The 13,145-nt window shown below is 35.1% G+C and overlaps 1 protein-coding gene across 3 annotated transcripts in view; it reads left to right on the forward strand.

The window, feature by feature from the left end:
- The first annotated feature begins 6,521 nt into the window (after window positions 1–6,521).
- Window positions 6,522–13,145, forward strand: part of shn (zinc finger protein schnurri) — a 191,641-nt gene continuing 185,017 nt past the window's right edge. Inside the window, exon 1 of one of the 3 annotated variants that reach the window (XM_075367637.1) lies at window positions 6,522–7,244. In XM_075367637.1, coding sequence (XP_075223752.1) covers window positions 7,205–7,244 — 40 coding nt within the window. In that variant the 5' untranslated portion in view covers window positions 6,522–7,204. Of the gene's footprint in view, window positions 7,245–8,604; window positions 8,658–13,145 lie in introns of those variants that run through there. The other 2 variants (XM_075367628.1, XM_075367655.1) reach the window with 2 other exon arrangements.

Consider the following 13,145-nt stretch of genomic DNA (forward strand, 5'->3'; position numbering starts at 1 on the left):
CAAACAACTGACGTGGCAGAGGGTTCACGTAAACATCCTCGTTTAGAACCAGCCGTTTCACATGAGGTGAAACGGAGAAAGAGTGCGGAATCTCGTCGAATAGAAATTTAGGCTAGAAAGAGATGGGAAAGAACTTTTTACAAGAACAACATACCGAAGCCAAAGTATTTGGTTATCACAAAGGAAGATGGAAATTTCTCGAGGATGAGCCCTTTTCTCAATGCTCGACAAATAACTAAATGTGCTGGAGACCCAGTTAAGGAAATAAGGAAAACCTTTAATGGACTTCATGTGGAGACTACAAATGATGCTCAGTCCCAGAAGATCCTAGGGCTCAAAAATATTGGAGATTTTGTTGTACGCATCGATCCCCACGGCACGCTCAACACCTCAAAGGGTTTAAGGGTGTTGTGGTCTGTCGGGATTTCCTAAATTGTACGGAGGAGGAAATAATTGAAGAGTTGACATCTCAAGGGGTGATAGAGTGTCGCAGGTTGAACATGAGAAGGAACGAAGGAACGGCCAGGCTCTACCTTCGGCTTCTCATGTCCTCACATTTAACCGGCCAACTCTTCCAGAAAAAGTTCGAGTGGGAATTCACCGATTGGATGTGCGGGCATTTGTCCCACAGCCTTTGAATGCTTCAAGTGCCAACGCTTTGGCCACACCGCTCTCAGATACGAGAGACCGCAAATATGCGTGTGCGGTGATGAGCTGCATGAAGGAGAGCCATGTAAGGAGCCTCCTACATGTGGCAATTGCAAAGGACAGCATTCATGTAGATCCAGAAATTGTCCTGTCTACAAGGACGAAGTAGCTGTGCAGGAAGTAAAAACCCTGCAGAAAATCAGCTACCTTGAAGCTAAAAAGATTGTGAACGCCCGCAAGCCTAGAATAACAACAACTTATGCTCAGGCCGCGGCTGCTGTTCCTGCTCCTGCTCCAGTTGCTGTTGATGGAAGTCAGCTTATCAAAAATTCCGCGCCCACTTTGGCTAGTATGACTGAAAGGATTATAGAAAATAAAATGAAGCCTTTCAGTCGCAAAGAAACAGTTAAGCCAAAGATAATACTGCAGCCTCCTGATGAGACATCTTCATAACAGAAAAGTGCTCTTGAACAGAAGAAAACGAACGCCAAGCCAGAAGGCCACGTCCGACTTAGAGAAATTTTGGATGATGACAGAAAGAAAGTGACTGCTACGCAGTTTGTTATGGAGGCTCCCAAGCCTCCTGTAACTGAGTTAGAGGCCACCAAAAATCACACAGGGGGCAAGTATCCTCCCTTCCAGGGGCGGTGACTGGTGCGGCTCCCGTGTCGGGAGCCTGCCAGGTTTCCGCCTCTCAATCGGCGCCTGAAACCGGCGCCGATCCATGTCCATCGTCGTCTGCAGCTTCGATGGTCTCCGGGAGCTATACGGGCGACGACGTTCTCCGCGAACACGAAGCTGTTCGTAACATGGGGAAAAAAAGAAAAAAACGGATGGCCGAAAGGTAAACCAAGGCCTTAAATTAATTTAAAATTAGTGAGTCGATTGTACGGTAACGTTAATGGATGTTTGAAAAACCTCCATTAGCTCCAACGCTTGGTACATGATGTAGACCCAATTTGTATATGTCTGCAAGAAACACATTTCTGCCGAAATGAAAATTTTTCAATTAAGAGGATATGATATATTTCGGCGAGATCAACCGACAAATATAAGAGTTAGAGGTGGAGTAGCATACTAATATCAACTAGAGCTACCACCGAAGCTGTTGATCTAAATACAAACCTACAAGCGGTCCCATTAGAATGAAGCGTCCGCTTCAGGTTACTGTCTGGAGCGTATACTTGCCGAATTTTGATTAGAAGGAGAATGATATAGTACGATTAATTTCTCAGTTTCCCCCACCTGTACTACTGGTGGATGATTTTAATGCTCATAATTCTATCTTTGAGGATCGGATCGAGTAGATCCCGCGGAAGAGAATTGGAAAGGTTCCTGATGAATTCTGATCTTATTCTTTTAAACGTTGAGTCAGGAACTTTTTTCAGTGCCAGAGATTGATCGTCATCCTGTATAGATCTAGCACTTATAAGTGGATCGATAGCACCGAGGTACACCTTCCATGTTTTAGAGGATCTGTATGGAAGATGGAAGCGATCATTTCCCGGTGGAAATTGTAACTGACGTTACAAGAAAAACAGACCCCATCTCTAAAAGATGGTTGTCTGATAAGGCAGATTGGACGAGCTTCACAGCTAGGACGATACTCCATGAAACAACTGGAGTTATCGAAGCCGATGCCGACGCTATAACTAATGCGATGCTTGACTCGGCATCGAGATATATACCCAAAAAATCTGGGAAACTTACGAAGCGACCCGTTCCGTGGTGGAACGATGAAATAAGTGAAGCTATAAAAAGAAAGAAAAGAGCGTTTAACTCCTTTAAAAAACGTCCCACTGTAGATAATCTAATTGCCTTTAAAAAATACAGGGCGTATGCAAAACGACTTATGACAGATTCAAAGAAACGATTCTGGCAGCAATACGTGTCATCCATTGAAAGAACTACTACTGCATCAGACGTTTGTGGGAAAGTGAAGGCGATTTGTGGGCGTAAAAGCTTTTCTCCCATTTCTAGCCTTCAATATGAAGATGAAGATGAAATCAAGGACACTCCAACCGAAATTGCAAAGTTATTACCCAATCACTTCGAGAAGGCCAGCAAAACGGCTAACTACGAGAAGATTTTCGGACGAAAAAAGCAGAATTTGAAGGTCTACTAAATTTTAGAACCGAGTATAATTACTCATACAATGTACCCTTTAAAATGGAAGAATTCGTGAAAGCGTTGGAGAAAGCAGGCAACACAGCTGCTGGTCCGGATGAAATCCATTATAACATTATAGCTGAATACCACTACAAAACGCAGATTGTTAGAACTATATAATCAGGAATGGCGGGATGGAATGTACCCGCAGCAGTGGAAAAAAGTACGTGTTGTTCCAGTACCAAAGAAAGATAAAAATTGGACGGATCCCAATATTTCTTTGACGTGCGCTATGGGAAAAATATTTGAAAACATGGTAAATAATCGACTCGTTTGGATTTTAGAAAAAGAAAACCTGATATCTTTACATCAAGCATGTTTTCGACAATACCATTCTACCACTGATGAAATTTTCAGAGAACATTATATATTACAGCTTTATTACAAGGAAATATTGTGTCGGAGTCTTCTTTGATCTTCAGAAGACTTTCGATATGATCTGGCGACATGGAATAATCCTCCAGATACATGCATGAATGGGGCATTCGTGGCAATCTACCAGTTTTACTCAGCAACTATATAAATGACCGTACTTTCCAAGTACGCGTCAACAATGAATATTCATCTGAAAAATGCTTAGAAAATGGCATACCACAAGGTTCGCCGTTGAGCGGTACCTTGTTTACGATCGCAATTAATAAATTAATATTAGCTATTCCAGTAGAAATCAGCAAAAGCGTCTATTTTGATGATTTGGCAATTGTGTATGCCAGCAACAAGACAGCTATGGTGAAATACAAATTACAACGAGCGATTAACGCTCTTAATGAAGTTGCAAGGAACAATGATTTCCAATTTTCACCAGAAAAAACATGCTGTGTACACATCTGTAGGAAGAAAATTTCTCACCAAAGTCCTATTCTGACCATCGACGACAATCCAATACAATATAAAGACAATGTGAGATTTTTAGGACTGTTATTGGATAAAACCCTTACGTGGGGATTACATGTACAGGACTTAGTGATAGATGCAAAAAAGCCCTAAACATTATTAAATGTTCATTCAATATCAATTGGGGCACAGATAAAGAAATACTATTTGACTGTATAAAACATTGGTGCAATCGAAACTCGACTACGGATGCATTGTATATTCATCCGCTAGGATGTCGCATTTAAGAAAGTTAGACGTAATTCATAACAGCGGAATAAGATACGCGACAGGCGCATTGCGCACAAGTCCGGCGACTAGTCTAATGTCCGAAGCCGGAATAATGCCACTAAGTAATAGAAGAGAGAGCCTACTGCTGAGATTTGCAGCAGACATATGGGCTTTTCCTACCCATATAAATAACAAACTTTTTAACAATCATCCTATGGCTGCATTATATGAACATCGTGCTACCTACTCCAGACCAGCCGGAATTAGGTACCACAAATTAACAAGAAAACACGAAATTGCTATATCAGAGACATTAGCAATTTTTACGAGAGAAATACTGCCATGGCTTTTGCCAGCGGTAAATACAAGGCTGGATCTCTCTCGGGAAGAAACAAAAAAGAAGCCAGCAGTGATCATCCACAGGAATATTTATCAACCGTCACGAAGAACATATTAGAATTTATTCTGACGGTTCTAAAATTGAACATGGTGTTGGATGCATTATATATGTAAATGGAGAAGCCCACTTTTAGAAACTGCCTGATATGGCCAATGTCTATTCCGCAGAACTTAACCACCATACAGCAAGCTCTTCGGTACGCAGAACATTATTCCGAAGAAAGAGTGCTAATATGTTCCGATTCTCTAGTGCACTTATTGCAATTCGGAACAAGAACATTAAGGATGTCCTAATTGCAAACATCCTATCCATTTTGTACGTTTTAAATCAACGAGGACAGCGATGCGTATTTGTATGGACTGGAGGGCATGCTGGTATTGCAGGTAATGAAAGCGCAGACGAAGCTGCCAGAGAGGCGACAGTCAGCGATAATTTTGATGCAATTCCTGTACGGGTGGCAGATGTTAAAAACTGTCCAACTAACATAATAAGAAACAAGTGGAATATTGATTGGAGGAGTTTAAATACAAAATTAAACTCAGTCAAAACTTCTCCGTAAAAATGGAAAAGCGACGTGAAGTTGACTCGCCGAGAACAAGTGGCTGTGACTAGACTTAGAATCGGTCATACGTGAATAACGTAAATTTTTTGCGGGAATTCAAAATGTTTGTATTGAAACAATTGCAATATTTGTTTATACTGAAAGAAAATTGAAACAACTGTAATATTTTAAAGAATTTTTATTAAAGTTTCCCTTCAGAGACAGTTCTTGTAGACCGCACTCCTCACGATGTGGGGCCCGCAAGCCACCTGAAACTCAAGTGAACTTGCAATAGATGCGTTTGACCAAAAATCAACCGTCTAAACTCTAAAGTATTAATGTAGTCAGCGTCTGATATAAACAAAAAACACATAGCCCTCTGTCCCCAAGAAAACATACGTTTTTTCTTTCCATCCATTATTAAAATGTTCTAATATCATGCAAAGAATGAGTTTTCAAATCGTAAGAATGAGTTTCCAATGCTGACTAAATTGTTATCAAAGGATTTCTTTGAATACCTTTCATTATATACAAAACATATCTGTGTTCAGCAGTTCTGAAGTTATAAGGGGGACAAAAAATACACAGTAATATGGGTTTTTATTATTTATTTTATCGAATTCGGACCTTCAACATTTATAGGCTTTTCCCCCAAAAACGAGCCAAGTTAACTTTGATATCTTTCGCAAGCCATAACAATAACTTTTAAACAGTCTAATACGTAAGCACTGTGCAATTTTATTATTGTAGCCTCTAAACCAGCAATTATTTGAACTTACTTCAGAGGTTTTACTGTGAACGTCTTAATTAATAGTGAAAATTTTATTGTGTATCAAGAAATATAACACAATTTTGTTGAATTCGTAACGAATGTGATTTCTAAGCGAAGTAGCATCTGCAGTATTATTATGTAAAGGAGTAATTTTCACTTGTTAATGAGCATTCAAAAACGAATAAAAAATATGCGTAATTTCGTAAAAAGTTGTGCTAATGCTTTTAATTTACACATAAGTTGTATAAATTGTAATTACAAGTAACCAAAAATAATATCACCTAGACATTTATTGAAAAATACCTTCTAAAAACTACACAACACAAAATAGGATTTGCAAATAAATTCAATTATTCTTTGATTTTTTTTTAGCTGTGTGAAAGACATGAGGAATAAATCATTCCAGTTTTATTCTAAATAAATTAAAAAATGAAAGTGAAGCTCTTTTTAATGAACTAATTTGTTCAACATTTCTTTTTTAAGTCAAAAATATTTTGGTATCACTGGGATCATCTAAAATCTTTTAATACGCACAAAAAGTGTCAAAAATTGTAGAGAGTTTGAGTGGGGGAGGGTTGTTTTGTTGAGATGTACATTGAGAAAGGATGATGAGGAGGTGTGATGTGGCACGTTGTGAACGAATTGATGAAACCTTTGGAGCCGCAAAGGGAGAACGGTTGCCCCTGGCAACGGCGCATCGCATGGAAACGTACGTACGTCAGGCGATCTCACTCTCGCGCTCTTCGTTTCCCATCGAGAAAGTTAATTCATAATTTAGTCGTAAGATGGCGTTGGCTCGGTTTTGCTGTCGAGTATCAAAGGAGGAGAACCTCTATGTGCGCGTGACGTCACCTCTGGAATGAAGGACGAGAGAAGTCTGTAGGAAGGTGGGGTGTGAGGGGAACGATGAACGTGTTGTTTGTGTTTATGTGTGTGTAGAAGTGAGAGAGATAGCGGCGCAGTAGATACGCTTGTGTCTCGCTTGCTCTCTCGGTTCAGTGCTCAGTGAGTGCTGTTTGTATGAATGTGCGTTGTTTGCCTCGTCTGTTTTAAAATGTAACACGCATTTTCATCGTTAACGTTTACAATTCTTGTTGTCGCGAGTTCCTTTTGTACGCGTTGTGCGTTGTTGAGTTAATCAAGTGATACAAATAAATTTTTATTTCGGTTGTGTTCAAATTTATCATCAGCTGTGTGAGTGTTCATTAATTTATACGGGGGAATCCCTTCATCGGTAGCTGCAGCCTCTCTTTCCGGACCCGACACGATTTGCTACGTTGAACCGATTGTCAGCTGTTAATGTGTGTCAAAATAGAAAAAATATATTATGATAATCTGTGGCATCAAATCATTATCTGAATCGGTTGTAGTATTTTACAACATAATGTGAAGATATTGTTATCGATATAAAAGTGTTCTATTTGGCATGTCATATCAGTGTCCGCGTAATATGTTTATTTATTTATTATATTTATTGTTATATTTATAAAAACCAAAATAATGTAATAAACGAAAACCTCATGTAATACGGAGAAATAACAACGAAGAAAGCCTAACCAAATAATACGTCATGCCACGACGGAAAGGACATGGAATTCCGCCCACGAAAAGTAAGTTATGCCCTTTAATCATGTTATTTCGCAACATAGATATAAATATATGTGTAAGCGTGTGTGTGTTATCGTTTATGTAAAGGTCATTAGTGGTGACCTTTAAATTGTGTATATTCTGCTCGTTTTAATATTTATTACATGATATGAATTACATTATCATCATAATTATATTTGGAGCTTTATTTCATTAATTACATTCGAAAGGCATTGAGCGATTAGATTGAATCGCTATTACTTTTTTTTTATTTCAATAGTAGTACATTTTCGTTGTTTTGATTTTTGGCATGTGTTCTATTCTACTGCTGGTTTGTGGGAGATTCCAATGTGTTTGTAAGAGTGCGGTGTTTAAGTGAGGGAGAGATAGTGAAATAGTGAGAAGGATAGAGTGAGAGGGTATTATGAAGTCGAGTTGTTCTAGGAGACTTGTAGGCGAGTCACTTCACTGGTGGAATGTGTGCGAAGCCCCCTCCTGCCCGCTTCACGCCGCCAACCATTTCCCTTTAGAATACTGTACAGTATGTGTTGTATGTATGTCCCTTCCCCCTCCCTTTGAATCACCAATTAAGTATACGTAGATTACTTGAGTTATGATGACGTAGCATATTGTCTGCCATATAGAAGGGAATTTCTTATGTGTATTGTTTTGCAGTATAATTTCATAATTATTTAAAAAAAATTATTTATTTAATTCATCGTATTACCACATGACTGCTTGATTTCTTGTGACTTCCCAGTTTATTTTGGTCGTATGGACTCAGTACTTTGGTATTGTGTATGCGTGTTGGTACACACGCGCGCGCTCATTTATGTTTGGGGTTCTCTGTTGTTGTGAGCGGATAAGGAGCAGCGGTATGAGTTTCGGAGAGTGAGGAGGGGAGAGAAGGTTAGCTCTGGCGCCAATCTCTGTCTACGTCAAGATGTGGGCATCGTAATGCCTGCCGCGCCACTTCACACTGCTGTAATAATAGTAATAGTAATAATAACAAAACCGGCTGTTCTGGTCTTCTTGTGTTCGAATAACTGCAATCCAGCAAGTCCTGAGACTTCAAGTGTAGTTCCAGTTCGGTGAACAGTAATGTTATAATAGTGCAATAATTGATATCAGTCACAAAACTTATTTATATTATTACAATTGTTTATTTTGCTTTTTGACCCGAAATTGTAATGCCCGTATTCCTAAGACGTTTTTGTTTTATTTAGTAAGAACCACTTCAAATAGATTATCTTAACTAAATAATCTTTATCTTGCATTCTGCATTTTTTCTCGTGCGTATTGTAATCGTTCAGTCGCGTTATTGAGTCTGATTTTGACGAAATAAATATATTCGGCCCTGAATTTTTTTTCCTACAAGAAGAATCATTTTTTACAAAAGTGTAATAAAGATGGATTGTCATATTCTACATGTCATAGTATGTATCGTTTTATGCGTTTTAGTTTTGCTTATGAAGGCTCCTGAAAATCGTGTACTGATAAAAATAAATTAAAACATCATTTAGTTTGACCGCTTGAATCTCTCTGTAACACCAAATGAGACTGCTCAAATTTTTTTAGTCAATTTGAACCTAGTAATTATTAAAATTTTCAATCTTAAAAAATTATATTTAATAACACATTTCTTTAACGTTATTTTGCGCTAATGATAAACGAGTTTATATGAATGTTAAACATTTTAACGAAACTTGGATTCAAATATACTCTATTAGTGTGGAAAAATTTTCATTATTTTTGATTTCTGACTTGATTATTTTTATGCTTTTCTATATTTTTGTTATTTTATACTAAACTTTTAATATCAGCATATTTGTTGTAACTTAAGTCTTATAATTTTTTCTTCAATTCTTTTTCTTTAAGATTACTTTTTTATTCTATTTTCTTAATTTTTGTGTATTATTAAATTATCAATCCCAAACGGTAAATTAATAATATAATTTAGTAATAAATTATATTATTAATTTACCTAAAACTGGAGGTTATAAAATCTGTCGTCCATGTTTTTCAATCATAAAGCGCTGCATATAACAAAAACGTTTTTTAAACCTTTTAATAAATAGTAAATTAATACTATTTTAATCAAAACAGAATTCTCTACTTGTAAAAAATATGAGGCTGTATTTTTCCGGGTCTACTTGTGATATGATGTTTTATTTGACTTTAATAATTTTTATTGCATAGTTAATGAAGGTGATCAAACTGCACTTACTATACGGCACAATTGGATTAAGTTTTTTAAATCGTTCATTCTAACAAGTTTCATTACTTATTTTTCACTTGCTGTACGATAAATTTTTCACCTTTACGATAAATAATAATTCACTAATAACAATAAAAAAATAAAATATGAAAAAAATCAGAAGTTATTAGTAAAATAAAATTTTATGTTTACTTTTCATTTTAATTCAACAATTTTTACAGAGGTTAATAATTATTAATAAATCAATATATTTAGATTAAAAAAAAAGTTAAAAATGTATGTATGTATATGAAGTCGAATTCGAACCGATGTGTTTGTGGTTATGGATGCGACACGTTGTCACTAACACCACATAACTGCTTGAACGATGTGAAGCAAAATTACTATATAAGCTAATATAAAATGCCGATACAGACATCACCAAAAAAATGTGATGCAGTGTGGTATCCATCACAATGCAATTGTGTAACTAACTGTCCATTTTATTAAAGAATTGTAGGATCGTATCTCACTTTCAAATGAAATAAGTTAAACGATGCAACAAAAAATGCGTATATATAATTTAATAGGCGTACAAGGAAGTCATGTAGTGTCCACATCAGATTTTTTATTTACACTGTACTTGCAAAATTTTGGGAGATATTTTAACAACGTTGTTCATTGTCAGTAGCAAAAAATGTAAAAAGCATTTGCAAAGAAACCTGATATTTGGCAGTCATTTATGACAACTTAAACAGGAATACTGTATATGAATTATGATAATTAACGTTAATCTTGATGGGATTTGTAAAGGGATGAAACCCTGAATAAGAACATTATGTTTAATACCTTTTGGACAATGAACAATTTGAAATATTTCATTATTATCTATGGTGAGAAAATAAATAATAATTAATTTGATCATTTAGATATCTTTAAGGGAATGAAACGGGATAAAATCTGAATTAATACTTAATTCATTTTTTGTTTTCATGTGTCTTGTTATTTATTAAAAGGGCTCACAATAACTATGATTTAAAGTTTTGAACAACAACCATATTATGCGTAATAGATTCAACCCAAAATTAAATATTGGTTTAAGTTGTATCCTCAAAAAGAAAATCTATCGCAGGCTTGCCGTATTTCTTTCAGATATTTTCTTGTAAAAATATTACGTACATGCATACGTACAGCTCACATTAGCACAGTCCGTCCTGGCTTTATTAGGATATTCATATTTGAAAAATTAAAAATTATTCAAATTATTAAAATTATCATTGCTTCTTGCCTCCCACCGGACTCGTACGTTTAGCCCTCCTCAATTAACATAACTTGTAACGATACTCAAATCTCTTAAGTGTATTCTTCCACAAGAGAAAAAAAATGAAATTAAAGAGTTTCAAGCTTCCTTGTCCTTGCAAGAGACAGAAATAATGAAGGAGGAAGAGGTTCAGGACTTCTTGCCAACAAAAGATCTCATGTCTCTTAGATTTCTCAATAAAAAATACGTGAATTTTGCGATATCAGAACCATTTTTTAAAAATAATTATTTAACTTCAAAGAAACTGACTAATTAGTAGAAAAATTAATTATTTTCTGTCTTGGATTATATAAAAAAAAATTACGATTGTTTTTCAAAACTTCTTATTTGGAGCGAGTAAAAATCTGAACCATTTCGATCATGTCTGGCTCTCCTCCTTGTATTTTCCCAGTACCCTTCATTATTCAAATCTGATAGGGGATGTTAATAGAAATTAACATACAATTTGAGAAAATAAATAACTGTAATCTATAAATCTATATCCTTCCTATATATAAGAGGGGTATATGTTTACAGAATATAAACTCTTGTGTACATATTCTCGTTAATATGGTATTTTCATGCCTCATTTTGAACCGTTTCTGTCTGTTAATTTTTTTCCATATCACATAAAAGCATTACCACTTTTAATAAAATTTGCACGGTAAGTTAATCAAAAACAGTAATCGAAATATATTCTACTTTTTAACATGGCATAATTTTTATTAGGAATGCATTCCCCGCCTAAAATTTTCAAATGAACCATCCTGCGCATAATAATAGGTATAAAAATTGCATCTTACCTATTTAGTCTTATATGTTTTTCTGGGAACAATATTTACCGCATCAATGAATGATGGTAGTATGTGATCATGTGAAATCAGGCATTCCCCCTAGTTGTGTAATAAAAATGCTGGCGTGTACAGGTGTTTTCCTTTCTTGACGCTTGTCACAGCATGACTCCAATAAAAGATATTTACTTTAGCCCTAGGTCGAGCTTTTTTTCAGTCACCGGATAGGAAACAGCCCTTGAATAAGTACGTAGACAGAAATCATCGTACGAATTCCTAGGAAGCAGATCCCCTGTAAAGGTCCCAACGATATTTTAATGCGGTTTCAATGAGCGATTATCCAAAATTCATAGAACACCAACTGATCAATTTTTTTGCATCGGCTGAGACAATTTACTGTATGTTGCAACAATTTATTTTTCCTTGAAATATTTACATCTGCCTAACAATATTTATAATTAATATATTTGTAATTAAAAAAATAATAATTTGTAAAAATAAACTTAGCCGTCGTACGGTTATCTGTCTTAAGGCTGTTCCATAGTACCATGCTAACCATCTCCGTTCTTCACTACTCCCCACCAAAATTTTGAATTTCTGGTTGGTTACTCTTTATTACATATCTACCTTCAATTTATAAGAAAAAGTTTTATTGAATTGTAGGTGGTAGGTGAACGATCTAAGTTTCAGAAAACGTTTTTTAAAGATTTTTATAAAAATAGAATTAGATCCATCGCAAATGTTACACAATAAAGTAGACAGCCTCTACTGTCTGTTAGCGGGGACCTGAAAAATTTGCTGTTTAGATTGTAATTCTTGTCTAATATAATGTTTGTGCTGTCAAAACATAACTTAAGAAAAGATTATCCGGAAAAACCTCCTTTGTAATGTAACCAAGATAATGAATCCTTATTTTGTTGGTGAATAATACAAGGTATTAATTCATATATAATAATTCATATATAATTATTTTATTTCATAATATATTCATATATAATTCATATAACATTCTATCGTTATTATTAAAAACCTTAAGGATTTAAATAAAAAGGATGAAAGGTCTGTTTCATCCTTTGTAGTAAATTTTGTGATAAATTGATTCAGCGCAATAAATAAAAACGCCTAAAAGTCACAAATAGTATTTTTCTAAGATTTTCATGTAAATTGGTCGCTTAATATTTTATTCCTAACCGTTTGCAGAAAACAGTTATTGTTGTGTTTAGTTTGATATTCTAAAAGGTTAAAAGTTTTTAACTGAACATTTAAAAATTGCATTGATTTTTAATTTATGAGTATTTTATATTTGTATGACTCTGTTATTTTGACGTAACTCTTAACTAACAGGTATGATACTTTTGTTTTTGCACATTGAAATTTCTACTTGTATTTTTTCTGTAAGTGAAAAATAATTTTATACTATTAAAGTTATTTAAATAATTTATTTACAGTATTATTATAACATCAGCATCAAAAGGAGTAATAAAGTTTACAATTTTAATGATATTTTGCTTCCACAAAAAAAAATGTTGAAACGGTGAAAGAGGGTTCTAATCTTGAATCCAGTACAATTATGTTTGTTAATGCGAAGTGAAATATTGGGTATAGTGTTAATGGAGTAGTGGTAACTTTCTGTGTA

Source organism: Lycorma delicatula, chromosome 1 (genome assembly GCF_047948215.1).
Source record: "Lycorma delicatula isolate Av1 chromosome 1, ASM4794821v1, whole genome shotgun sequence".
In the NCBI taxonomy this organism is placed as follows: Eukaryota; Metazoa; Arthropoda; class Insecta; order Hemiptera; family Fulgoridae; genus Lycorma; species Lycorma delicatula.